Source organism: Pipistrellus hanaki (assembly GCF_964339955.1).
Source record: "Pipistrellus hanaki genome assembly, chromosome: 6".
In the NCBI taxonomy this organism is placed as follows: domain Eukaryota; kingdom Metazoa; phylum Chordata; class Mammalia; order Chiroptera; family Vespertilionidae; genus Pipistrellus; species Pipistrellus hanaki.
In genome coordinates this window covers 30,869,561-30,897,091 of record NC_140508.1, presented here as the reverse complement: position 1 = coordinate 30,897,091, position 27,531 = coordinate 30,869,561, and the positions used below count along the sequence as shown (strand labels likewise).

The 27,531-nt window shown below is 48.1% G+C and overlaps 1 protein-coding gene across 14 annotated transcripts; it reads left to right on the top strand.

The window, feature by feature from the left end:
• Positions 1–257: 257 nt before the first annotated feature.
• MAVS (mitochondrial antiviral signaling protein) lies at positions 258–18,209 on the top strand. Of its 14 annotated transcripts, none has more exons than XM_084886830.1 (7): positions 258–395; positions 4,202–4,379; positions 6,824–6,998; positions 8,435–8,604; positions 9,307–9,463; positions 11,434–11,921; positions 12,888–18,209. In XM_084886830.1, exons 2-7 carry the CDS (start codon positions 4,263–4,265, stop codon positions 13,329–13,331), a joined length of 1,551 nt encoding a protein of 516 aa, XP_084742956.1. In that variant the 5' UTR covers positions 258–395; positions 4,202–4,262; the 3' UTR covers positions 13,332–18,209. The 14 variants fall into 14 exon arrangements, with proteins under 14 accessions (XP_084742956.1, XP_084742954.1, XP_084742953.1 ...); XM_084886828.1 differs by having other exon boundaries at positions 12,885–18,209; XM_084886827.1 differs by having other exon boundaries at positions 11,428–11,921.
• Positions 18,210–27,531: the final 9,322 nt, after the last annotated feature.

The window sequence follows — 27,531 nt, the reverse complement described above, 5'->3', positions numbered from 1 at the left end:
CTCCGCGGGAAGAGGGGGTGCTTCGCGGAGGAAGCGTGGGCACCGAACTGGCCTCGGACCAGGAGGGGGGCCGCCCACTGGGTTTCCAGCCACACTCTGGACTTCCCCTGAAAGGTGCTCGAGACGCACAAGGGAAGGAAATGACCTGCTCCTTGGAGCCCCAAAAAGAACCTAGGTCGGTCCGGAGCGCGGGTCCAGCGGATCAAGCCCCCGAACCCAGGCGGAGCGCCCGCTGCAGCCGCCCAGCGGTCCGGGAGCCCGGCGCAGCCCCGCCCCCGCCCCCGCCGCCCGGCCCTGGCCCCGCCTCCCCCCCCCCTCCCGGGACAGTTCCGGTGTGGGTGGCGGCGGCGGCGGTCCGCGGCTGTCGGCAGATCGCCGGGTGCTGGCTCCCCCAGGTAAGATCCTCTGGGATCAGCTCGCTCGGACGCCTTTCGGAGAGGTTTCCCAGGAGGAGGCACGGCCCGGGTTGGACTCGGAGGCCGCCGGGGCGCACGGGGTCCGGGGCGCGCGGTGTCTGGGGCGCGGGGTCGGGGTTGGGGACCGAGCGCGGGGCTCGGGGCGGCGGGGGCTCCGCTCGCCGCCGCCTGCACCAGGGGGTCGGAGGGGTCGGGAGGTGGTGGCGCGGGGCCTGCGGGGAGCTGGGCCGGAAGGAGACTGCCCGGGCCGCTGCGCTCCAGGCGCCCACAGGCTCAGGGTGACCCCCGGGCGGGGCCTACCGACCTCGGGAGCTACGGCCCTCCTCCAAGACCTGACAGCTTTCGGTGGTGACAGCTACTCAGAAGAGCAGGCCTCCCCGCCCCCCTTGGAACTTGGGTCCGGCTCAGGAATCTGGGGATCGGAGCCGAGGCCGGGCGGCTCACCCCTCCTCCGCGCGAGGGGATGTTTCTGCAGCGACTCAGAGCCCTGGGGCAGGGGGGCCGGACACTCCCCTCCAGCGTAGGGCTGCAGCACTCCGCTGCCCATCTTCTCTGAGGCCGGAAAGACGTACCAGGAAAACAAACAAACAAAAAACTCCACAAGACAAAACACCCCAAAAACAACCTTCTCCGGGTAGATGCAGTGGAGCCTCAAAAACATCTGGAAGGAGAGTCAGCGGCCTGAGAACCTAAATGATGCATCCTCCCTGGCACACCTCACCTAGCGACCTGCGCCCTTCTCTTCCCCTCCTTCCTCCCCCCCCTCCCCCCATACACACTCGGGCTGTGACCTTGGCCCCTCCCTGAAATTGAAGCCGGGGACTGTGAGTCTCACTTGCTGCGGGGCCTCTACTCCTGCAAGGTGCATGGTGAACCGCAGTGAGGCAGTCAGTCCTAGGTTCACATCTGCCAGGGCCACGGGTCAAATGGGCAATTTGACATCACTTCTTACCTGGCATTGTGGCCAAGATTAAATAAAAGCAATTTAGGATATGCCTGCCTGTAGGGGGTCCTCAATAAATGTGAACAAATATGGACTTTGTTTCTTTTTTAAAAAAAAATTTGCTTAATATTTTTATTTGGAATATTTGGGAATGAACTCAGAGCCATGATTAAGATCTCAAATGTTTTGTTAGAAGTTCTTTAAAAAAATATTTTTCTATACTTATTCTTTTCTTTATGACTTACCCTTTATATTTAGAACTTATTTATTTGGAGTTTTCTGTTACCCATTGTGTAAAATTAGGATCTAATATTATTTTCTCACAGAGAGCTAGTTTTATGAATAATGTCTTCTAAACAATTTAATCACTATTTAGTGACACTTTTATCACGAATGTCTGATTCTTGTACAGTTCTCTTATTTGTACTATTTTCTATTAATATATTTTATTAATTTTTTTTTACAGAGAGGAAGGGAGAGGGATAGAGAGTTAGAAACATCGAAGAGAGAGAAACATCAATCAGCTGCCTCCTGCACACCCCCTAGTGGGGATGTGCCTGCAACCAAGGCACATGCCCTTGACTGGACTCAAACCTGGGACCCTTGGGTCCACAGGCTGATGCTCTATCCACTGAGCCAACCAATTCGGGCCTTATCTGTACTATTCAGCTCCTGCCTCTGAGGGGAACCTCTGGTAATCACCATACTGTTGTCTGTGTCTGTGAGGGGCTTTTTTTTTTTTTTTTTTTTTTTTAAGATATTTTATTGATTTTTTACAGAGAGGAAGGGAGATGGAGAGAGTTAGAAACATCGATGAGAGAGAAACATCAGTCAGCTGCCTTCTGCACACTCCCCACTGGGGATGTGCCTGCAACCAAAGGCACATCCAAAATCGAACCCGGGACCCCTGAGTCCACAGGCTGACACTCTATCCACTGAGCCAAACCAGCCAGGGCTGTGAGGTGCTTTTTATTTTTTCCAATGTCTTTGGTCTCTGTTCTTGCTTCAATATTAGTCTTTTTTTAAATATATATTTTTTTATTGATTTCAGAGAGGAAGGGAAAGGGAGATAGTAACATGAATGATGAGAATCATTGATTGGCTGCCTCCTGCATGCCCCCTACTGGGGATCGAGCCCACAACTTCTGCACGTGCCCTTGACCGGAATCCAACCCAGGACCCTTTAGTCCGCAGGCTCTTCAGCACTGTCTCCTAGTGGTCTCACTCAAGCCTGGCCTTCTCCCCGGCCCCTTCCCTCCCTGAAAACCCATCTGGACATCCAATAGGATCTCAAGCTTCACTTGTTCAAAAGGGAACTCGGGAAACCCCTGACACTGCTCCTATCCCTGAATTCCCTGGTTGGCTTAATGCACCATCCATCCACTCAGCGCCCAAGAAGTCATCCTTGATTCTTCTCTCTCTCTCACCTCCCACGTCCACAAAACACCAGGAGTCCAGCCATCTCCATGGTTACCATCCTAGCCATACCATCCTCTGTTTGTCCCCTGTGATGGTCTCCTGACTTGTTTCCATGCTTCCATTTAGCCTCTCCACAGTCCAAGGTCCTCACCATCGCCAGAGAGGTCTTTAACATAAATCAAGTCCTCTCCCTTCCCTGCTCAGAACCCTCCAATGGCTCCCTGTTCCACTCAAAATAAAACCCAACATTTTCCCTATAACGCTATATAAAAGCGGCCCTCCTTGACCTTGATTTCTTCCCCTCCCCTACACCTGGACCACCTGGACCTGCTTTCTCTCCTTCAAACATGCCAAGCTCGTTCCCACTTTAGGACTTCTCACTTGCTGTGCCCTCGGCCAGAAACACCACTCTCACAGCCAGGAAGGAGGAGCTCAGCTCAAGTGTGGCTAATTCAGAAAGGCTTCTCAGACCATCCCAGTCCAAGCAGCATACCCTTCCGCATCTTTTCTGTCTCAGTACCCTGCTTTATTTTCTTTGTAACCTTTATCACTACCCGAGATTCTTATTTATATGTACGCTAACTGATTTGTTATCTATCCCACAAAATAAAATACAAATTGGATGATGGTAGAGAAATGCATTTCCCTGCATTTCTCCCCAGGGGGAGGCAAATAAGAAATGAACGAATGCATCTACAATTGCAAATTGTGTTAAGTGCTATAGAAGGGTCTGGCAGTCATTGCTGGTATTTGAGACCCTTGTACATTTCAAGCTTATAAGGCAGAACTGCTGTATTATCAGAACAAGCTCTCTGAGCCATTTTAGGGGTGAGGACAGGTCTGGAAAAGGCTGGTAACTTGCCGCAGGTCAACAGTGAGTTCAGGGAAGCGGAACTCAGCCTCCTGCTCGTAGAACATGTATGGAGCAAGCTGAAAGTGGTAGGCCTGCAGTCATGTTCTGGAAAGAACCTCATCCTTTGCTCTTCCACTAACTAGCAAGCCCCCTTCTTTTCTTAGTACTTAATTTTCTTTACCTTTCAAGTAGGATGGGTCCTGTTATGATCGTGCTGGGCTGCTGCTTCATTTTTCCTCAGTGTGCTTCACAGTAGCAGCACGGTCTAGTCGGAGCCCTCCTGCTGTTGGCAGCTAGGGGCACATGCAGACTGGGGACAATGGCGAGGAGCCAGACCCTTCCCAACACTGACCAGCTTGCAGGGCAGAGATGGGCCCTCTATCTTCTGGATCTGATGTTTGTGGTCATCAATCTGTTTTTAAGCAAATTCCTGAGGGCCTCTGAGACTCAGGTAACAGGAAAATAGGATGGTTGGAGAGAAAAGGCCAGAATTCCAGAGCTGAGAAAGAACTGCCTTTTGTCCAGTCCCACTTCCACTCCCGCTGTCATGTGTGGTCTGTTTTCTTCCAGTCTTTTCCCCTCTCTCTCAGCCTCATTGAGTTAGAGCCCTCGTCTGCAGAGCTGGGGAGGGATGACGTTTGCCGAGGAGAAGACTTTCGAGTACATCCGCCGCAATTACCGCAAGTTTCACCATATTCCTGTTCTGGAGATTCTGCCTTACTTGTCTTGCCTCACAACCAGTGACCAGGTGAGCCGGGGCGTGGCAGCAGTCCGGCTGGGGGCAGGGCTGCGGAATTCAGAGCCAACTCCCCAGCCAACTCCTTCCTTCCTTGTTGTCTAACCCACTTCCTGTCCTTGCCTCTCTTCTAACTTTCAGAATGAAGTGTGGTTCAGGGTGGCCTTTCCACCTTCCCTGGGCTCCCTCTGGTGTTGTTTTGGTGCAGTGCCCAACAATATGGCAGTGGCTGCCTGGAATTTCTGGGTTCTGGGCCCCACACAAATGTCTTTCTTTCCCTTTCTTTCTTTCTTTCTTTCTTTGTCTCTTTCTTTCTTTCTTTCTTTCTCTTTCTTTCTTTCTTTCTTTCTTTCTTTCTTTCTTTCTTAATGATAGACACATACTTATTTAAAAAAAAAAAAAATATATATATATATATATATATATATATATATATATATATATATATATTATTGATTTCAGAGAGGGAGAGGGAGAAAGATAGAAACATCATCAATGAGAGAGAATCATGAATTGGCCATCTCCTCACACCTCTTAGTGGGGATCAAGCCTGCAACCCAGGCATGTGCTCTTGACCAGAATCCAATCCGGGATTCTTTGATCCGAAGGCCTATCTACTGAGCTAAACCTGGCCAGGGCCCCACACAAACTTTTATCAGAACCATCTTTTTCTTTATTTTTTCTTTTTTTAAAAGATATTTTTATTGCCTGGCTGGCATGGCTCAGTGGTTGAGCATCAGCCTATGAACCAGGAGATCAGAGATTTGATTCAAGTCAGGGCACATGCCCGGGTTGAGGGTTCTATCCCCAGTGTGGAACATGCTGGAGGCAGACTATGAATGATTCTATCTCATCATTGATCTTTCTATCTCTCCCTCTCCCTTCCTCTTTGAAATCAATAAAAATATATATATATATATTTTAAAAAGATATTTGTATTGCCGAAACCAGTTTGGCTCAGTGGATAGAGCATCGGCCTGCGGACTGAAAGGTCCAGGGTTGGATTCCGGTCAAGGGCATGTACATTGGTTGCGGGCATATCCCCAGTAGGGGGTGTGCAAGAGGTGATTGATAGACGTTTCTCTCTCATCGATGTTTCTAACTCTCTATCCCTCTCTCTTCCTCTCTGTAAAAAAATCAATAAAATATATATTTTAAAAAAAGATATTTGTATTGATTTCAGGGACAAAGGGAGAGGGAGAGATAGAAACATCAATGATGAGAGAGAATCATTGATTGGCTGCCTCCTCTATGCTCCCTACTGAAGATTGAGCCCACAACCAAAGGCATGTGCCCTGACCTGGAATTGAACCATGACCTCCTGGTTCATAGGTCAATGCTCAAACCACTGAGCAACAACTGTGGGTTTTTGTTTCTGCTATCTGGTTGCTTATTTTTTTTTTAAACATATTTTATTTATTTTATTTTTATTTTTATTTTTAAAATATATTTTATTGATTTTTTACAGAGAGGAAGGGAGAGAGATAGAGAGCTAGAAATGTCGATGAGAGAGAAACATCGACCAGCTGCCTCTTGCACACCCCCTACCGGGGATGTGCCCGCAACCAATGTACATGCCTTTGACCGGAATCGAACCTGGGACCTTTCAGTCCGCAGACTGACGCTTTACCACTGAGCCAAACCGGTTTCGGCTGGTTGCTTATTTTTATGTGGAAATTCAGGTGGGTTTAAAGCTCTGAAGCTGCTGCTTCATCTCAGAATCTCCCCAGTCCCTCCTCTTCCCTAGTCTGTATTATTGGCCTCTTCTCTTTTCTGTTATGCCCTTCTTCATCTGCGGTTTCCTACACACCTCTCTCTCCTTTGCTAATCTAAACCCTTTTATCCTGGAGGCTGTATAAACAAACCCCAGGCTTTGGCTTCAGACTCACTGGGCTCAGATCCTGCCTCGCTGCTGAAGTATCTTCGCTGCCTTACTTCTGCAAAGCCTCAGCTTCCCCGTCAGCAGAGTAGTCATAATTGCATTAAATAAGATAATTCATGCCGAAACCGGTTTGGCTTAGTGGATAGAGCGTCAGCCTGCGAACTGAAGGGTCCTGGGTTCGATTCCGATCAAGGGCATGTACCTTGGTTGCGGGCACATCCCCAATAGGGGGTGTGCAGGAGGCAGCTGATTGATGTTTCTCTCTCATCGATGTTTCTAGCTCTCTATTGATCTCCCTTCCTCTCTGTAAAAAATCAATAATATATATATATTTTTTAAAAAGATAATTTATGCAAAGCCCTGAGCTAGAGAACCCAGGACACAGTACGAGCCTCTTTCCTGATAGCTGCCTTTAAACTTGAACTCAAACCCTAACTTTGCCCTGGGCTCTGACCCCGTGTCAGATGGCTGCCTCCCTCTTGCGGTTGGGCCCCTCTCTGCAGCTGTCCCCTCTGGAGTGGGAAAAGGGCCAGGGCCGCCTGGCTTGAGCAGAGCCACGGGCTGTGTCTTCCAGGACCTCCTGCGGGCCCACCTCGATCTCAATGGGAACCGGAACACCATTTGGGATCTCTTCAACAGCCTCCAGCGGCGCAGTGGCTGGGTGGAGTCCCTCATCTGGGCGCTGAGGGCCTGCGAGCTGGCTGCTCTCGCTGACGAAGTGGACCGCGTCTATCAGAGCAACCTACCCAGTAAGCCCTGCCCTGGCCCTGCTCTGGGAGCCCCTGTGTGTTCCCTGCCCTCCACTCTCCCTGTCCCCTCACTCCTGGGCCTCCTCCCTTCCTCTGTCGCCTTTCCTCCCAGCACTCCGGGGCAGTCGACAAACCTGGGTTTAGATCCCAGCTTAGCTACTTAGCTGTGTCCCTTTGGCCAGGTCTCTAATTTCTCGGAACCTCAGTCTTCTCCCCTGTAAAACAGGGTTCATGGCAACATGTACCTCCTGGGCCTGTGGTGGACACCCTGGGATGTCAGCATGTGGGGTGCTTAGGGGGGCTGAGCACCGCCCTGTGCTCAGCAGATGGAGCCTCCTCTCATTTTTGTGGCTGTCATGTTTGCCTCCCACCCCTGTGCTCACTTTCTCCCGTCTCCTCTTCCTCAGTTCACCTTCTCTCTCTCCACTCTTCTGTCTTTCCCTCCCTTTACTGTCTCCTTTTTCTCCATCATGGGTTTCTTCTTTCCTTTCCCTACATCTTTTCCCTTCCCTTAGAGCCTTTTAGGTGACCCACCCAGATACTCCTGAGCTCCCCTCAGTACCCCCTGTCAGGCCAAATGCCCCTAGGGTGTTTTGTGAAGTCAGGGTCTGAGGGACTGAAACCGGAAGAAAAGGCAAGCCAGCCCTATTTATAGTTCAGCCTAGATTTATAGCCTTACAGCAGTGGTCGGCAAACTCATTAGTCAACAGAGCCAAATATCAACGGTACAATGATTGAAATTTCTTTTGAGAGCCAAATTTTTTAACTTAAACTATATAGGTAGGTACATTGTTATTAACTTAATTAGGGTACATGGTATTTTGTGGAAGAGCCACACTCAAGGGGCCAAAGAGCCACACGTGGCTCATGATCCGAGGTTTGCCGACCACTGCCTTATAGTATTATCCTGTTTGTCTTCTATCATTTTTCTCTACCTTCTGTCCCTCCCTTCCTTCCAAACATTTCTCTTTATTTGTGGAGATTAACAGTGATCCCCTGTGTACAAACCACTGTGGTGGGGCCAGGGGTAGGTGATGGGAGGAAAGGGGAGGGGTGGAGGAGGAGGCAGCATCAGGTAGAGGGTTAGATGGTGGTGACAGCATACTGGTGGGTCCCAGAATGCCTGGGGACAGTGAAGCTGTGACTATGACCCAGTCTGGGTGCTGTGAGGCCAGGGAGGCACCCCACATTCTCCCCTTCCATCTTGCCCCACCTTCTTCTCCTCATCCTCCCCAACCCCTGCCTCCCTCCCACTTCTGCCTCTCACTCAGTGAAGCGTGTCTCCTCTGAGGAGTGCCAGCCACATCAGGGCAGCCTTTGGAGCTGTGGAGGCTCTACAGCCGTGGCCCTGGGGGTCCAAGAGCCCCTCTCCTGTCACTGCTTAGGTGCTTAGGAACACCCCCGATTTCCCCTTGACATCACTGTCTGTCCTCCAGTGAGCCAGAGACGCCCCCCGGCCCCACCGGAGCCGCCGTCAGTTCCTGCTGAGACACCAGGGCCCCCCACACCCGCTGTGGCTCCCAGTGCCTCTCACAACAGCTACGGAGAAGAGCCGAGTTACCCCATGCCTGTCCAGGACACCCAGTCGCCAGTGTCCCCGGGAGAGGTATGTCCTCACGATCTGCCTTCTGCTCTGTGCTTGTGTGTTGCCATCTGCCTACTTCTGCTCACCCAGCCTTCCAGAAGCCCTCTCCTACACCCCATAATTGTGCCTAATCTCTGCTCAGAACCCCAGGGCTCCCCTAGTAGGGATCTGCTCCAGACCAGCTCCCAGACTGTTGGCCAAGGCTTCACTCTATGGCAGCCCAATCCTCTCATCAACCAGTTGTACGGTCACCGTTTGAGGTCTTTGCAATGGTGCATGTGAGGTGTTGAGAGACTAAGGGTTGACCAGATGAGGGGGCATAAGGTAGTAGGAGGTGATGGGGTAGCAGGTGATGGTGTAGCTGTAATTATTGCCAATGAAGTGAAGTTTGGGGGAAAGATGACTGATTCCATTGGGATAGAATGAATGGGCAGTGGGTGTTCTGGAGACACCAACCCGTGGATTTGAAGCCCAAGAAAAGGGTCTGTGCAATGGCCTTCCAGAGGGGGACCTTTCTACAAGAGCGGAGGGATAGATAGGGGCTCCCCAAGGGATGGTGTGTGTGGGTTCAAAGTCACCTGTTGACAGAGGGTCTGGCTGTCACCAAAGCCAAAGCAGCGGCTCCCTTGTTTCCTGTGGCCATGGCGTGGGCTGAGGCCTCGAGGAACTTCTCCCAAGCTCCTGGGAGGAGCAGCTGCCTAATTCACATTTTTCCTCTTGCAGAATTCAAAGAAGTTCCCACCGACAGCCAGCTCTGGGGCTGACCTGAAGAGACCCACTGGCCCCCAGGAGCCCTCCTCTGACATGGCGTCCCTCAGCCCTCTGACATCCAGTGGGCCTCAGGAGCAGGAAGTAGAACTGGGCAGTACCCACGTAACAGGTATGTATGGAATCTGGAGTAGAGGACCTCTCTGATCTCTAAGTGTGGGTGAGCATTAGAGCTGCCCCTCGGGCTTTCTTAGACAAGAGGCAAGGGTGGGGATAAAGGGAGTTCACCCCCCAGGGAGAAACCCAGTTCCTTCAAGGGTGTATGGGTTAGCATTAGCTGTATAACAAAGTCCCCCAAAATTTAATAGCTTAAAATTTGACCATTTATTTAGTTCATGCTTCTGTGGGTCAGCAATTTGGGCTGATACAACCGGTTCAGATCTTGGCTGAACTCACTCTTGTGTACACATTAGCGTACACATAAGCTCTGCTTGTAGCTGTGGTCTGGGGCACCTTGGTTCTCTCCCATGAGTCTCTTACCCTCCAACGAAAAGCTCATTTAATGGCAGTTGAGCAGAGTTCTGAGAAAGAGAGGGCTCTTGTGGCATAGGTTCAGAAGTGGCCCGGTATTCCTTATGCCTCATTGTACGGGCAAAGAAAGCCATAAGGCCAGCCCAGAGTCAAGGAGTAGGGGACATTCCGTCCTTAGGCGATAGGACTGACAAAGTCACATTTCAGAGGGCATGGATACAGGTAGGAGAAGAGAATTGGGGCTATTTCTGCACTCTGCCAAAGGGACTGTATAGGGACCTGCCAGTACCCGGAGGACAGTGCAGAAGGGAGAGTGCAGGGCTAGGGCTGCTGTTGACAGGGGAGCACTTAGGCACTGCCCTGCCCTAAAATGGTCTCAAGCCCCCAGAAAATCATTAAAATTTCTCAGCCCCCAGAGGAAGTATGGCCTTCATCACCAAAGGCCCGAATCCTCACACTAGACCTCAGTATTCCCCCTTAGGTAGGTAGAGCTGCCCACTGTGACTGTCCAGGCTGGCATCTCTCTGCACCACTATTTCCCAAGCTGTGTTCCACATGACACTGGTGCCTGGCCAGCCCTTGGTGCCCCTGGGACAGCCGTGAGGCACATGAGCAGTTAAAGGCTCAGAGAAGCCATCTTAGTGGCCCTAGACTTCTGTCACCTCATCCCCCACCCCAAGCACCCGTTTGCATTTTGCAGTGTCAGCTTGCCATGCACTACCTTTTAGGAATTGCTGCTGTGGACCAGACAGAGGCAACAGGCACTTCGATGTCATTCGTGTGTGGACAGGTTCCACGAGGTTCTGAGGTGTTATATTTGGGGTGGTGGGCTCATCAGAAGCACTCCTGGCCTTTGTCAGCTGTAGGGTGTGGGGTGTGCATTCTCAGAGTTCCATAGAAAATCCTGACAAAACTGCCCTATGGATGATCACCAGCTGCTCCCTCTGCTTCCCCCAGGGCGGGCCCTCCTCCAGGGATGGTTTTGTGCCTGCAATCCCTCCTCTTCTTCCTTCCCTCCCCTCCCCCCCCCCCGACCTCCCCCTCCCACACACACACACATAAGCCCTTAGGCCTCCTAGGAGATTTGCACATACTGGGGGTTTGCTGGGCCTCTGGAACCACATGACTGGTATGAGCTCTTCTGCTTGAGCCACCCTGCTGCCCTGGTCCGGGATTGTCCTGCTGGGGTGGGGCAGGGAGAAAATATGGCGATGGGAGGAACATCTAGGGTTCCACCAGACTAGGGAGGAGATGGAAAAGGCAGGCACTGGAGGATAGGGTGTGTGAACCAGACAGGAGAAGAAGAAGCAGAGCAGATAATTAATGATACTCAAGCCCCTAGAGGCTGTTGGAAAGATGGACCATTTCATTTTTGTGAGAGAACAGACTCAGTGCTATAGGTCAAGGACTGAGGATAGACAGGACCAAGGATGTGCCTGTAGCTGTTGGGCCTTCATGCCTAGGAGCAGTGACCAAAGGGACTGGGTAAGAAGCTGGGAAGCCTTGATGCCAGAGAGATGGTGTGAGCTGGGGCAGAGGGGCCCTTTTCCAGCTCTCTGATCCCAGCCCTCCTGTGGGTTTGTGTTTCTTCTTTTGTTTTATCAGCTGCAGACAATGTCTCCAGCATGACATCATCCCATGGGCCTGTCTCTCCAACTGCCTCCTTCCAGCCCCTGGCCCGTTCTACCCCCCGGGCAAGCCGCTTGCCTGGACCTGCAGTGTCACCTCCGTCTACTGGCACCTTCTCCTCCTCTGCAAGGGGTGCTGAATCGATTGCCTGCTCCAGTGGAGTGGCGGTACCCACCAACTCTGTGACCACCAGCACAGCACCTTCCAAGGTGCCCCGCCACTCAGCACTTACCAGCACAGTGCCTTCCAAGTTGCCCACCAGCTCGAAGACCCCTGGTATAATGTCCTCTAATGTGCCCACCAGCCTAGCACCTTCCAAGTTGCCTGTCAGCTCAACACCTGCTGGCACAGTGTCACCCAAGGTACCTACTGGCGTGGTGCCTGACCACAGGATGCCCTCGAGCCCGGTGTCCAGCAAGGTGCCTGCCACCACAGCACCCACCATCAGGAGTAGCAGCAGACCCTCGGAGGTGAGTCCTCACCCCTCCAAGCAGTGATCCAGGCCCCTTCCATAGTCCTGTTCTTGGACCCTCGCCAGTCTCCATTCTGGTCCAGAACCTCTTTTTGAGGGCATAGTGTCAGCTGAGAAGGAGCCTCATTCAGACCCTATACCATGTCCTTAGAGCAGTGGTCACCAACCACTGGTGGTCCGTGAGGTCCGGAAGGTTGGTGACCTCTGGTTTAAGGAAACCTTTGGAGCAGTGGTCGCCAGCTGGTGGTCCAGGACTGCTGCTTTAGAGTGATAACCATCATTAGAGCTCTTCAGTGTGGATACCTAGGAGAGTCGGTCATGGTGGGCCACCCCCACTGGTCACATGCACTCATCCCTTTAGATCTTCCAGCTCCCCGGTAAGCTTAGTAACTCAGTTTTGCAGAAGAGGAAGCAGTGAGAGAGAGAGTGGAATGGCCTGTCTGCCTCAACACTTTGCTCTGCCCCTCCATGACCAGGGTTTTACAGACAGCAGCCCCATCCCACTTAGCCTGGGCAGCTACTCTGACCCAGAAGCCTCTTCCAGCCCCCACATATCACCCTCCTGCTGCTCTCTGCCCAGAGGAGCCAAGCCCATGCGGCTGGCTGCTCCATGGTCCTCAGGCCTAGGCCGAATGTTGGTTCAGGATGGGGCTGTCCACGCCAAGGGCTCCCGGGGGTGGGGTTGAATTCCCAGGCAAGCCAGTGAGTAGAAGAAGTCGCCACTGATGCTGCTGCAGGGCCTGGATCTCCTTCCCTACTGCTTTCCTAAACTATCGGTGGGTTGACTCTCTAAGAGGGTGACTTCATGTGTTCTATGGGCTGGTAATTACAAGGTTGAGGTGCTAGTTCACACCCTGGCCTAGGAATGGGGCTGTCCAACCTGGCTTGCGATCCCCAGTTCGTTCCATTCTCTCTCTCTCTCTCTCTCTCTCTCTCTCTCTCTCTCTCTCTCTCTAACTAGCAGATGCCGGTGTCTCCAGCACCCCCAAGTGCCACTGCTAGAAGCAGCTCACCTTATGCAGACAGCAGTTCCAACAGCTGGGTCTCAGGGCCAGAGCTGAGCAAGCCAGGCGGGCTGTCTTCCCAGATGGACAGCCAGCCATTCTCCGGCTGCTCCGCGGATCTTGCCATCAGCAACAACACGGAGCCAGGGCCTGACAACGCCCCGGAGGAGAACGAGTACACGTCAGCGGACATCGTTAGGGTCATCCATGTCGCTGAGGGTCCCAGTGCTGACCTCCTGGCAGGCAATCCCGGGCTTCACAATGCCACCAAGCTCATGGAAGAGAAAGAATTGCCTTGTGATGGGCCGGCTCAGAGGGCTCCGTGGCTTGGGATGGCTGCTGTCGGGGTGCTCCTGGCCACAGTCCTAGGAGTTGTGCTGTACCGGCGGCGCCTACACCAGTGAAGCCCTCTGCCCTTCCCACCATGCATCTGCTCTGTTCTCATTTATATATCTTCCTGAGGCATGCAGCCAGTCCCCCTCTCCTTGTCCCTTCCTTGGGTCTGGTATCGCTGAGTGCATCCCTGGAGGCAGCTTCCTTACCATCCTTGGCTTTCTGGGCTCTGGACTGTCCTGTGCCCCCCAGACCTGCTGCCCAGCAATCTGGGTTGTCACCCTTGTCCTCTGGAGGAGGTCCCTCCATCCAGGCCTTATTTATGTTTGCCATGGATCAGGAGGCACTGCTGAAGAGTGCAAAAGGTTAGCCAACCCTAACCCCCCTCCTGCCCTGGTCCCTGGCAGCTGACGGGTGTCCAGGGAGGGGGATCCACAATGAGAGAGTGCTGGAGCTGTGTCTTATCCCCTGTCCCTGGTGTTCTTTGCCCATGCCAGGCAAGGGTGGGGAGGAGCCGGAGGACCCTATAGACCCCGGGGAAAGCCCCTTTCCAGTCTTCTCACCCCCTTCTCCGCCTCCCCTTCCTCCTGGTCCCCATCCCCATGCAGGTTGGGGAGGGGCCCTTTGGGGCAGGCTTGGGCCGAAGTTTGAATTTCAGCTTCACCCCTCCTGGGCTGTGTGGCTTGGGCAAATAGATGATCAAAGTGCTGTGGTCTTGCTCTCCCTCATGGACTGTGAGTATCATGGCTCATCCTTCACTGTGTTCTAATGAGACTGAAGCATGCAGGTGTGTGTCAAGTGCCTGGCCCAGGGCAGGTGGCCACTAATGCTTCTCCCACCGCTCCCCTGCCCACTCTGATAGAGATGAGGGCATGCGAGGCAGAGTGCCCAGAGCGTAAGAGTAGCCTAGGCCTTGAATCCACTCTGCCTCTCACTCACTCTGTGCTCTTGGGCAAGGTGTTAACCTCTGTGCCTGTTTTATTAGCTGTGAAAGAGGGATGAATAATAAAAAATAAATAACTAAGTATATATACATATATATTTCTCCTAGTGTTGTTGTGAGGATTAAATGAGTTTATATAAATCTTAGAATAGTTCCTGGCATTTACTAAGGGTGGGAAACATGTCATCATTCAAATGGGAGGGGCTGGAGCACCTGGCTACAACTTTAGAGGCTGACTCAGACCCTACTGCCTCATTCCCACCCTATTTAAAAAAATTTTTTTAAATTGATTTCAGAGAGGAAAGGGAGAGGGAGAGAGAGATAAAAATATCAATGATGAGAGAGAATCATTGATCAGCTACTTCCTTCAATGACCCCTACTGGGGATTGAGCCTGAAACCCAGGCATATATTCTGACCAGGAATCAAGCCGTGACCTCTTGACTCCATAGGTCAACACTCAACCGCTGAGCACCACCGGCCAGGCCCCTCTTGGTTTCTTGGTCTCTGTGGGTGGCACCCAGTTCAGAGTGTGAATAGTATTGGATCGCTGTCTTAGGAGGAGGGGACCAAAGTGTCTTCCTTCATTGGGTGCATATATTCTTTCTGATTGGTGTTTTGGGTTTCTTAGCATATATTCCTAGAAGTGGGATTACTGGGTCAAATGGCAGTTCCATATTTTAATTTAAAAAATATATTTTTTTAAAATATATTTTTTATTGATTTTTTACAGAGAGGAAGGGAGAGAGATAGAGAGCTAGAAACGTTGATGAGAGAGAAACATCGACCAGCTGCCTCTTGCACACCCCCTACCGGGGATGTGCCCGCAACCAAGGTACATGCCCTTGACCGGAATCGAACCCGGGACCCTGCCTGGCTAGCTCAGTCGGTAGAGCATGAGACTCTTAATTTAAAAAATATTTTTATTGATTTCAGAGAGGAAGGGAAAGGAAGAGAGAGAGATAAGATAGAAACATCAATGATGAGAAAGAATCACTGATTGGCTGCCTCCTACGTGCCCCCCATTAGGGATTGAGTCTACAACTTGGCATATGCCCTTGACCAGAATCAAACCCGGGACCCTTCATTCCCCAGGCTGACGCTTTATCCACTGAGCCAAACCAGCTTGGGTCCATATTTAATTTTTTGAGGAAACTCCATACTGTTTTCCATAATGGCTGCACCAGTCTGCATTCCCACCAGTGGTGTACTAGGGTTCCCTTTTCTCCACATCCTCACCACTTGTCATTTGTTGATTTGTAGATGGTAGCCATTCTGACAGGTGTCATTTTAATTTGCATCTCTCTGATGATCAGTGACTTTGAGGATTTTTTCATATGTCTCTTGAACATCTGTATGTCCACTTTGGAGATATATCTATTTAGGTCCTTTGCCCACTTTTTAATTGGATTGTTTGTCTTTCTGTGCAAGGATGTTTCTAATATGTTCATGATAGCTTTAAACTGCCATCAATTCAAATGTCTATTCATAGTAGAATGGACATGTAAATTGTGGTAAAGTCACACAATAGAATGCTAGTATACAGCCATGAGTATGAATGAACATAGGATACACAACCATATGGACAAATCTCACAGACCTGACATTGAACAAAAGAAGTAAATATATACAAACATATGCTTACTGTATGATTCTATTCATATAAAAAAACAGAAATAAGGAAAACTGATCAATGGCATTGAAAGTCAGAACAGTCACCTTTGGGAGGTATAGTGTCACTGACCCCTGCCAGTCAGGGGTCCCAAATTGTGGTTGCTCTATACTGTGTCTCATCAATCACATGAGACAGTATCTGGTAAGGCAAGACAGAAACTATTCCTTGGCCAAGGAATAGAGAAGGATATTGAATGCTCTAGTGATTTATTATCACTAATTCTAGGGAATTAGGAAAGTAATAAAGAGTCTGGGCCCTAACCGGTTTGGCTCAGTGGATAGAGTGTCAGCCTGTGGACTGAAGGGTCCCAGATATGATTCCGGTCAAGGGCATATGTACCTTGGTTGCAGGAACATCCCCAGTAGGCAGCTGACCAATGTTTCTCTCTCATTGATGTTTCTAACTATCCCTCTCTCTTCCTCTCTGTAAAAAAAATCAATAAAAATATATTAAACCAATAAAGAGATTAAATATATATATATTTATATTAAAATTAAATATATATTTATATTAAAAATTATATATATATATATATATATATATATATATATATAGAGAGAGAGAGAGAGAGAGAGAGAGAGAGAGAGTGAGTCTGGGGAGAGATAGGTGGGTTCAAGGGCAGGGATTTTTGAGGAAGGGTGGAGGGTTCTCAATTTCCAAGGGAGTATACGCAGTCCTCAAACATGCTTGGAACATGTCTAGCCATACATTGCATGTCTCATTTTAATGTTAAATCTTCACCTCTGCGTGTGAATTTTAGTATGCTAATTAAGAAAATTTCTATCAAAAGGTCACTTGGAAGGGGTTTCAAGTGCTATCTTGGATTTTGAGGGCATAAACTGTTTTTTTGTTGGTGGTCCTTGAGTTCTTTTTGTTGTTGTTGTTGTTGTTATTGTTAAGCCTCCCCCAAGGATATTTTCCCATTGGTTTTTAGAGAGAGTGGGAGGAGGAGAGACAGAGAGAAACATTGATGTGAGATAGACACATTGATTGGTTGCCTCCGGCACATGCAATCAAGCCTGCAACCAAGATACATCCCTTGATCAAAATCGAACCCAGCACCCTTCAGTCCAAGACCTACACTTTATCCACTGAGCCAAACTGGCTAGGGTGGTTCTTGGGTTCTTTATCTGATTCCTGCTGGCAGGCTTAGCTAGCCCTGGAATTCCCACCTTCCCTTGAGTGCAGCCTGCTTTTGTCAGGGGATGAGTTGGAGAGAATACAAGAAAGTAGAAGTTTAAAGATTAACTATTGATGTGGTTGCACAACCCAGTGACGATAGAACTGGATTTGAGTGTTGGTTTCACACATACGTTCACTTTGTGTTCAGACTCCCTGTTGGAGATATGGAAATAAACCGAGATCAGCCAAATGGAACCAACAGAAGCTATTTATTCAGATAGTCAGCTACCATCAAGTGCAGTTAGCAGGGAGGGACTCAAAAGGCAGGTAGTGAAAAAAACTTTCTGGTGAGGAAAGAGAGGGAGGCTCTGGCATGCTGAGATTGGAGGTGTTTGCCTAGGACAGTGGTCGGCAAACTCATTAGTCAACAGAGCCAAATATCAACAGTACAACGATTGGAATTTCTTTTGAGAGCCGAAAAACCAACTTCTGCTCACGGGCCACGAAGTTTCAGTCACACTGTACATGCACGCCTGCACGTGATATTTTGTGGAAGAGCCACACACAAGGGGCCAAAGAGCCGCATGTGGCTTGTGAGCCTCAGTCTGCCAACCACTGGCCTATGACACTGAAGGGCCTGAGACTAGAAGAGGGGCATTTCTGTGGTTGGTTGGGGAGCATGTTTGGCTTTCTCTGGTTGGTCCTGAGTTGGAAGAGAGGAAGGGGAGTTGCTGGGATTGGGGAGAGGCTGGCAGACATTAACCATGATGTCCTGACCATCCTGATCATTCTGGGCCCATTACTACAGAGGTTGTGGTTTGGCTGGTTACTGCGGAAGTTTCAGTCAGAGAGTCTTTGTTACATATGGTCTGGCCACTGACCACTTGCTCTCGGCAAGATGACGAGATCTTGGTTTTTGTCTTCTTGAAGGAAAGATTTCAATCAAGAGACAAAGTATAGCAAGGTAAATAAGAATTTATTGGCTACAGCAAAAACATACGACAGTAAAACAAGGAAGGAAGGATATAGAAGAAGTAACAGGAGAGCCTAGGCTGGGCTGCTTAGGCTCCCTGAGAAGTCAGAGCAAAGGGGACCGTTGAGATAGGTTCAGGGGATTAGCATGTCACTGCCTATTGCTCCCCTGGTTGCAAGTGGACCGTAGAGGGAAGAAGAGGGAAAGGGAATGGCATGGGCTGCTCCCCTGCCGTTACCTATCTTTTGCACGTGGAAATCTTAAGGTAGGTCTCAATAGAATTTTCAGCAGTTTTCCAGTGTGCTTTTTCAGGGCTGTAGTCTCCACTGATTGGTCAGCACCAGCAGGGGTCATTAGTCGATGCAGCTGGTTTTGAGGCAGCCATTGTTTCACTTGTCTGATTTTGTTGCTTTTCTGAGCCTGGAGTTGAAATACAACGTGGAACTCGATGTTATCTTTAGGGAGGAAAAGATCAGGGGTCCAAACCACATGACCAGTGAGATGCTAGGGGAGGGGAGGTTAACCTGGGGGCGAGGTTCTTGCTTTCCCAGTTTTGCTCCTTGCCAGGCATCCAGGGCTTTCTGCCCTGGAGAGTTTCTGTACCTGGCCCATCGTCCTTGCTCTGCTCATGTCTAAGTGCCTATAACACATTGTGTATTCAGTCTCTCTGAGGGAAGAGCATGAGCCCTGAGAAGGGCCTCTACTGCTGGAATAGGAGGGGCTGGGCACATACACACTGCCTCCAGCGCTAGGTCTCTTTAGTGGTGCTGCCATGAGGCCAATGGCTAGAGTGTTCTGCTCCAAGTCATTGCTTAGCTACTACACCTCTAAGGTTCTTTTTTCCTCTAAGGCTTGGCTGCAAGCCCAGCTCCTATTGGAAGATTAGACCCCTTTCATTCATCAGCTTTCCTAGATTGCCATGGCTCACCCCGAACCCTGCAGTGTAAGTCCCCATCTCTTTGCCTGCGTTCTAAAAACCTATTGAACACTGTGGACAAAAAAGTGGCCTCATACTAAACTGGAGAAGCTCAGAGGAGGCCTGCATGGAGCCCTACCAACTCAGAGACAGAAAGTAACCACACAGGATGGTCTGAAATGAAAGCTTTCTAACTAAAATCCAGATATGGCGTGTAGTCATGTCCTAGGCCGGGATGGTCCTTTACAGGGGTCAATCTTTACCTTAACTGGGCCTGTCTGTTGTCTTCTTTATTTATAAAAACACTAGAGGCCCAATGCACGAAATTCATGCAAAAGTAGGACTTCCTTCCCCTCGTTGCTGGCACTGGCTTCTGGCACCGGGGCCCCGGGCTTCCCTAGAAGCCCTAGTTGAATCCAGAAGGACACCCGGTCTAATCAGCATATTACGCTTTTATTATTATAGGTACCTTTGGAATGTCAGGGTAATTTGCTTTTTCCAGACCCCTCAGGGCACAATCACTAAACCAGAACAGGAGACCACAGATCCCTTCACTTCTATTGTTAGTGTGTTAATCATGTTAAATATCCTATACTCACCAATGTAGGGAGGCTTTGCGTTCTCCCACCTCCCCAATCTGTCACCAATTCAGATTTCATGTAGCACCCTGATCTGCTTCTCAGCTTCTCCTTTGATTCTGATGTATAAATTAAGTGGCAGAACTGCCATTTCCTGGAACATTTTCTCAATTCCTCGATATTTTTGTCACCAGTTTGGCTCAAATAAACTCATAAAAATTTTCTACAGGTTTGAACATTTCTTATATGGACAGTACCTTCCTTCTACTTAATGCAGTTTCTGTAAAAAACAAAACAAAACAAAACAAAAAAAAACCAACAGCAACAAACACAAAAAATAAACCCCCTCCCGAAACCCACACCTTTTTTTTTTTTCAATCCTCACTGGAGGATATTTTTTCCCCATTTATTTTTTAGAGAGAGTAGGAGGAAGGGAGGGGGAGAGAGAGAAGGAGAGAGAGGGAAGGAGAAACATTGATGTGAGAGACACATCTATTAGTTTCAGTTGGTTGCTTCTCACATGGGGCCGGGGATCAAAACTGCACCCGGTAGGTGCCCTTCGGCTGGAATAGAACCCTTGGGTTGGAGAGCTTGTGCTCTAATCACTGAGAAAAACCAGCTAGGGTCACACCTTTTTATTAAAGTAAAATATTCGTACTGAAAAGGTACAGATAAGGCAGGGGTGGCAAAAAGGGTAGAAGTGGGGAGAGGAAACGGGAGGGAATGGGAAAGGTGAAGTAGGTGAGGAAGCTCTGGTTTCTGGTTCTGGGTCCAACTCCTGGCATCCTTTACCTTCTTGAACCCATAAACTGTGAGGCTGGACCAGGTGATGTCAAATCCTCCCTCTTGCAAAGCCCTTGAGTGCCCTTGGCACAGATGGACACTGCAGTGTTTCCTCCTCCTCTTGTGCCTCTTCCCCCACCTGGTGCTATTGCCTTGCCATCTGAATGGCTGATTTCTCAGCAATCAGTGCTGTCTTCTATGTAATCAGTTCTTTTGTATGTAACATAAGAAGAAAGAAAACCCCTTTTATTATAACAAACAGCTGGAAATCAGCTTCTTGCTGGAGGCCTAGCCAAAGGAATTTGGAAAGAGAGAAACTGGTAATTGCTAAAAGAATTACTCTTTTTTTTCTATTTGCTATCAGGATATCCTTAGAATTGTGAGCCTAGTGATACTCTTTTGCAGGAAACAGGGCAGAATTCAAGGATATAAGCTAGACTTCTCTGGATATACCTTGTCTTATTGACTGGAACCATGTTACTATTGTATTTTATCTATACTAATAAAAGGGCAATGTGCTAATTAGACTGGGTGAAGGGGACACCTGACTTCCTTCTGGACAAAGCCATGGTGGCGGAGGACGGAGGCAGAGGTGGTTAGGGGCTATCAGGCCGGCAGGGGAGCAAGCAGTTGGGGGTGATCAGGCCGACAGGGGAGGACAATTGGGGGTGATCAGGCAGAGGCACTTAGGGGCAATCAGGCAGGCAGGCAGAGGCAGTTAGGGGTGATCAGGTAGGCAGGCAGGCAGGCAGGCAAGCAGTTAGGAGCCAGCAGTCCTGGATTGTGAGAGGGATGTCTGACTGCTGGTTTAGGCCTGATCCCTGCAGACCTCCCCTGAAGGGTCCCAGATTGGAGAGGGTGCAGGCCTGGCTGAGGGACACCCCCACCTTGTATGAATTTCATGCACCAGGATTCTAGTATAAATTAAGTAAACATATTTCTTTAAAAATTGAATCAAAATGGTTTAGGCAGATGGCTGATTGCTCAAGCCTTGAATTTGAGATTCTTCTTAGTGGTTCAGGATACTTCAGGCCTCCCCCTGATTCCCACATGGGGGCATCTTATCAGGTGAAAGCTAGCAGACCAGCCAACACACACTCCACAACCCCCTCCCCGATGACCACAGCAAAACATACCCAGTTCCTTCTCCAGATTTCTCAACCATGTGATACATTCCTCCTCCTATGGTGAGGAAGTTTCCTTACTTTGTACCACACAGGCAGCTGCCTCCTTTGGCAGGTGCAGCGTCAGCCCCACTGCCTTATGATAGCTGTGCACATAACAGGAACTCAATGGCTCTTTAGGTGTCAGGTTGATTTGTTAGCTTTCCAGAACCTTAGCTGCCCTAACTTTTGCAGTGTTTGGGAGAGTTAGGCCACTGTGCATACCTTATCCTTCAGTATTGTTAGGTGTTTTGGATTTTTATTTTTATTGATTTTAGAGAGGGAGGAAGGCAGAGAAAAACATCAATTGCTGGAAGCCAATTCCAGCATGTCAGCAGGGCTGAATCATTTGGGAACAGCTAAAAAGCATCTCCCCCAAACCTGAATAGGATAATCATTTGCTGCTAAACAGCTCAAGGCATCATACATCTGCATGTTATTGCCTCCTGTTGGCCAAATACCTGAACAGCTGTAGGCTATTCCCCAACCTAACAATGTTTCTGTAAACCCTACCTTTTGAAACCTTACCCTTTGAAGTGAATGTCTTCATCTTGCCTTAGGTCAAATTTGTGTTAATAAACAGCACAGGGTCCTGAGTCAAGGGTAAGTCTTTAGCTTCTTTAGCTGACACTCCTCTAACCCCCAATGCCTTTCCAAACTATCTTTCGTCTTTGAACTCCTTCTTAATGTATACACAGCTCCTTTCTCCAGATTGCTGAACCCTTTGTAATGCTGGAACAAGAACTCCGGCAATCAATGTGAGAAATACATTAACAGTTGCCAACGTATTTACTATAACCCAACCTGGATAGAACTGCAACCTAGGTATGTGCCCTGACCAGGAATTAAAGAATCAAGTTACCCAGGGCAATAGCAATGGTAGTACTATTAACAGAACTAAGGAAAGAGGAACTGTTTAAAGGCAAAGAAGACAAACCTGTTTTCAGAAACTGGTGATCTTTCAGTGCATGGAACAATGCTCCAACCAAGCCACATCAACCAGGACCCATGTCTTTTTTTTTTTTTTTTTTTTTTTTTTTTACAAATTATTGGATTTGTTCAGAGTTTATAGTTCAGGTCTCACTTATTTAGCTTTTTTTTTTTAAAAAAAATTATTGATTTTAGAGAGAGAAAGAAGGGGAGAGAAACATCGATTTGTTCCATTTATTTATGCATTCATTGGTTGATTCTTATATGTGCCTTGACTGGGATGGAACTCACAACTTTGGCATATCAGGATGATACTTTAACCAACTGAACTACCAAACCAGGGCCATATGAACTTTATAATTTCAAATTTAAGATATTTCAGACAGGGACAATTTGACTTTTCTTTGATTCAGACACTCAATCAAAAGTATTCATTAAAGCCCTAGCTCAGTGGTTGGCAAACTCATTGGTCAACAGAGCTGCATGTGGCTCACGAGCTGCAGTTTGCCAACCACTGTCCTAGCTGGTTTGGCTCAGTGGAAAGAGTGTTGGCCTGAGGACCAAAAGGGGCAAATACCTCTGTTGCAGGATCCTCCCCAGCCTGGATCCTGGTCAAGGCACAAGGCACAAGGCACGTGCTGGGGGTAACCAATCAATGTATTTCTCTCACATTGATATTTCTCCCTGTCTTTCCCTCTCTCTTCCATTCTCTCTAAGAAATCAATGGAAAAATATCCTTGGGATAAAAATAAGTAAATAAATACATTCATTAAGAACACTGTGGGAGGCCTTCTGGGCACAGTGACAAATCATGATACAGGGTCCTTGACTCGTGGAATTGCAGTCTAGAGGAGAGATGGGCAAATGAGAGGGAAGAATCAAGTTACCCAGGGCAATAGCAACGGTAATACTATTAACAGAACTAAGGAAAGAGGAACTGTTTAAAGGAAAAGAGGACAAACCGGTTTTCAGAAAGCAAATGCTTTTACAAAATGTTTATTTAGGAGTGAAATATTAGCTATCAAGCTTTCAAAATTGAAAGAATTATATCTTCATTGCTGTTAATATAACAGAGATGCAAGTGATTTTTATACACAGAGATGAATTTTGCGCAGTATCTGAGGAACAAATTCTATGAAAAAAGGGTTCCATGGTCAGTTACATTTGGAAGAAAACTACATATCTGTTTCTTCTTGAAGATTCAACATGGCCTTCAGCATATTAAAAGCTTTAAGAAATTGCTCTAGCCCTAGCTGGTTTGGCTTAGTGCAGTGGTCGGCAAACTCATTAGTCAACAGAGCCAAATATCAACAGTACAATGATTGAAATTTCTTTTGAGAGACAAATTTTTTATTTTTATTTTTTAAAAATATATTTTATTGATTTTTTACAGAGAGCCAAATTTTTTTAAACTTAAACTTCTTCTAACACCACTTCTTCAAAATAGACTCGCCCAGGCCGTGGTATTTTGTGGAAGAGCCACACTCAAGGAGCCAAAGAGCCACATGTGGCTTGTGAGCCAAAGTTTGTGGACCACAGGCTTAGTGGATAGAACATTGGTCTGCATCCTAAAGGGTCCCAGGTTTGAATCCCATCAAGGGCACATGCCCTGATTGCTGGCTCAATCCCCAGTAGGGGGTGTGCAGGAGGCATCCAATCAATGATTCTCATCATTGATGTTTCTTTCTCCCTTCCTCTCTGAAATCAATAAAAATATACTAAAAAAATTGCTCGAAACTTTATCTCTTATTTCCCAAGCTTATTTGAGCAGACATTGCTTTTTTAAACAATTATTAAAGTGAAAAACTATTAGTGGTTACCTAATAATAGTATTCAAGTCAGGGATATTTAGTCAAAGATAGGCTTTGTTCTTGAAAACTAAGAGAAAATTTCAGTTCTTTCAATACTTGGGAAGGAATAGCATTTTCCATATCTAGGAAACTCTGAGGTTTAAACTCGCTATTTCATCTTGAATTTTCTTTCTTTATTCTTCTGAGACAAGTTGAACTTATTTGGGAAAGCAGGCAATAGTACTTTTATATTGCCTGTGAGCTCTGGTGAGGCCATCAGAAAGCCACATGCTAGTTACATACACACACACACACACACACACCATTATCTCTATCCTTCTTCATTTTTTTTTTTTTTAATGTTGGATATTTGGTTCTTTTTTTTTTTTTTTTTTTTAAATATTGATATCTTACAGAGAGCAAGGGGGAGAGAGAGAGAGAGAGAGAGAGAGAGAGAGAGAGAGAGAGAGAGAGTGTTAGAAATGTTGATGAGAGAGAAACATCGACTAGCTGCCTCCTGCACACCCCCCACCAGGGATGTGCCCACAACCAATGTACATGCCCCCAACCGGAATCGAACCTGGGACCCTTCAGTCCGCAGATCGACGCTCCACCACTGAGCCAAACCGGTTTCGGCTCTATCCTTCTTCATTTTCCTGGTCAGGGCACATGCCCGGGTTTCAGGCTTGATCCAGCATGTGAAGAAGCAGCTGATCAACGTTTCTCATTGATGCTTCTATCTCTCTCTCCCTTCCTCTCTCTAAAAATCAATGAAAACATATAAAAAAGGTAAACTACTATAATACCCACAGAAAAGAAAACCTCTTGATTGCTAATTTCATTTAGAGGCTTTGATAAAACAAACACACACAACCTAAGCTTAGTCATGGATTTACTTTGCTCCAAGGCAAATCTTCAATTTCTCTTGTAAAAAAGTTTTCTTTAAGCATAATACACATACAAGAAAACTGTACACATCAAGTGAACATCTTAATGAAATACTACAGAGCAAACATACCCACGTAACCACCCCTATACCAAAGAAACTAAGCATTACTAATGTCTATAAGCCTACCTGCTACCTTCTTATCAGTACTTTCTCCCCTTCCCCAAGAGCAACCATTATCCTGACTTCTAATATCATTTATTTATTTATTTTATTTATTTATTTATTTATTTATTTATTTAAAAATATATTTTATTGCTTCTTACACAGAGAGGAATTGAGAGGGACAGAGAGTTAGAAACGTCGATGAGAGAGATACATCGACCAGCTGCCTCTTGCACCCCCCCCAATGGGGATGCGCCCGCAACCAAGGTACATGTCCTCGACTGGAATCGAACCCGGGACCTTTCAGTCCGCAGGCCGACACTCTATCCACTGAGCCAAACTGGTTTCGGCCTTTTTATTTTTATTTTTTAAATTAAAAATATTGCCGAAACCGGTTTGGCTCAATGAATAGAGCGTCGGCCTGGGGACTGAAAGGTCCCGGGTTCGATTCTGGTCAAGGACATGTACCTTGGTTGCGGGCATATCCCCAATAGGGGGTGTGCAAGCGGCAGCTGATCGATGACTCTCTCTCATCGATGTTTCTAACTCTCTCTCCCTTCCTCTCTGTACAAAATCAATAAAATATATATTTTTTAAAAATTAAAAATATTTTATTGATTTTAGAGAAGAAGGACGAGGGAGAGAGAGATAGAAACATCAATGATGAGAATCATGGATCGGCTGCCTCCTGCACACCCCCCACTGGGGGGACCGAGCCGGAAACTCAGGCATGTGCCTCTGACCGGAATCCAACCCAGGACCCTTCAGCCCTCAGGCTGACGCTCCATCCACAGAGCCAAACCAGCTAGGGCTATTTTTATTTTTATATATTTTTTATTGATTTCAGAGAGGTATAGAAACATTGACGATGAGAATCATTGCAATATCCTTTATGAATGTTGGCCTTCAAATAAATGGAATCACATAGGATACATTCTTTTGTGTCTGGCTTCTTTTGCTCAATTTATTTGCATTGAGAAAAAACTTTACTTTTTTAAATGTTTATTTTTTTATTGATTTCATAGAGGAATGGAGAGGGAGAGAGAGAGAAACATCAATGATGAGAATCATTGATTGGGTGCCTCTTGCATGCTCCATACTGGGGATTGAACCCGAAACCTGGGCTTTCTGAGGAACTGGAATTTCTAGAGTTAGGAAACTGGGGTTCCAGTTATTCCTACAGTGAGGGAAGCAAATTTGCAGTGAATATGGTAATTCTACTCAACCCACAAGAGAAAAGCTCATCTTTCTTGTTCAGTCTGCTACTAGCAGTCATTATGGGAAAATAAGAACTATCAACCAAGAGCCATAAATCTCCTAGGGGAGGTACTTATGAAATAAGTAGAGGCCCGTTGCATGAAGATTCGTGCAATAGGCCTTCCTTCCCCTGACTGCCGGCGCTGGTTTTCCTCTGGCACCCAGGACCCAGGTCTTCACTCCAGCCGCAGCGAGGCTTGGCTTCTCTGCTCCCGCCACAGTGTAAGCCAAGCCTCTTCAGTCTTTGCTCCATACCTGTGTATGCAAATTAAACGACCATATTTTGGGTTAATTTGCATACTCCCTCCTGACTGGCTGGAGGGTATATGGAGGTATAGTCAATTTGCATGTATCTTTTATTAGTGTAGATTAGCAAGTAAGATAAACCCACAGTCCTGTTAAACTTGACAGAGTGAGGGAATGCCTTGAAAGTGGGGGTAAGGGGGGACAGGATCATAACAGGCTTGTGTAACCTCTGCGAGGAGGAGCACTTGGAAGGGCCTTTGGTAGATGTGAGAGGTTGGGATCTCCATACTGGAGGAGACCATGTTCTGGCCCCCAAGAGAGAAGGCAATAAGATGTTAAAAAAACACCCCCCCCCCCCCCCCAAGGCGGCCCCCAAGCACTAACCAGAATGGGGGACCAGACTCTCCTTAAAAAGGACAACCATACTTCCCAGTTCCCACATTCCCTCCACTACAGGAGAATGGCGAAGGATTGATAGCCCACCTCTTCCTCCCAGTTGTCATAGAAACCAACCCCATCCCATCCTTCCTTCTGGTCCCGGGAACATTCCTCCATCGCAGGCGGAATGAATGAAGGGGGTTTAGCTCAAACAAGCCAGTGGCGGTGCTGGGGGTGAGGGTGGGTGCTGGGGGTGAGGGTGGTAGGGAAAAACAGCGCAGAGGGGCTGGGGTCCCACACGGCCGCGGAGGAACCTGGCGAGGGACAAAGGCTCCAGTCAGCCGCAGTTCCAGCCCTTCCGTCTGCCCACAGACGCCGCGGGGCACTGCCTGGCGTGGGAGCGCGCGGCGGCATCCCGGGAGAGTTCTGGGTTCCCGGGGCGCCCACCTCTCCACCAGGGGTGGGGG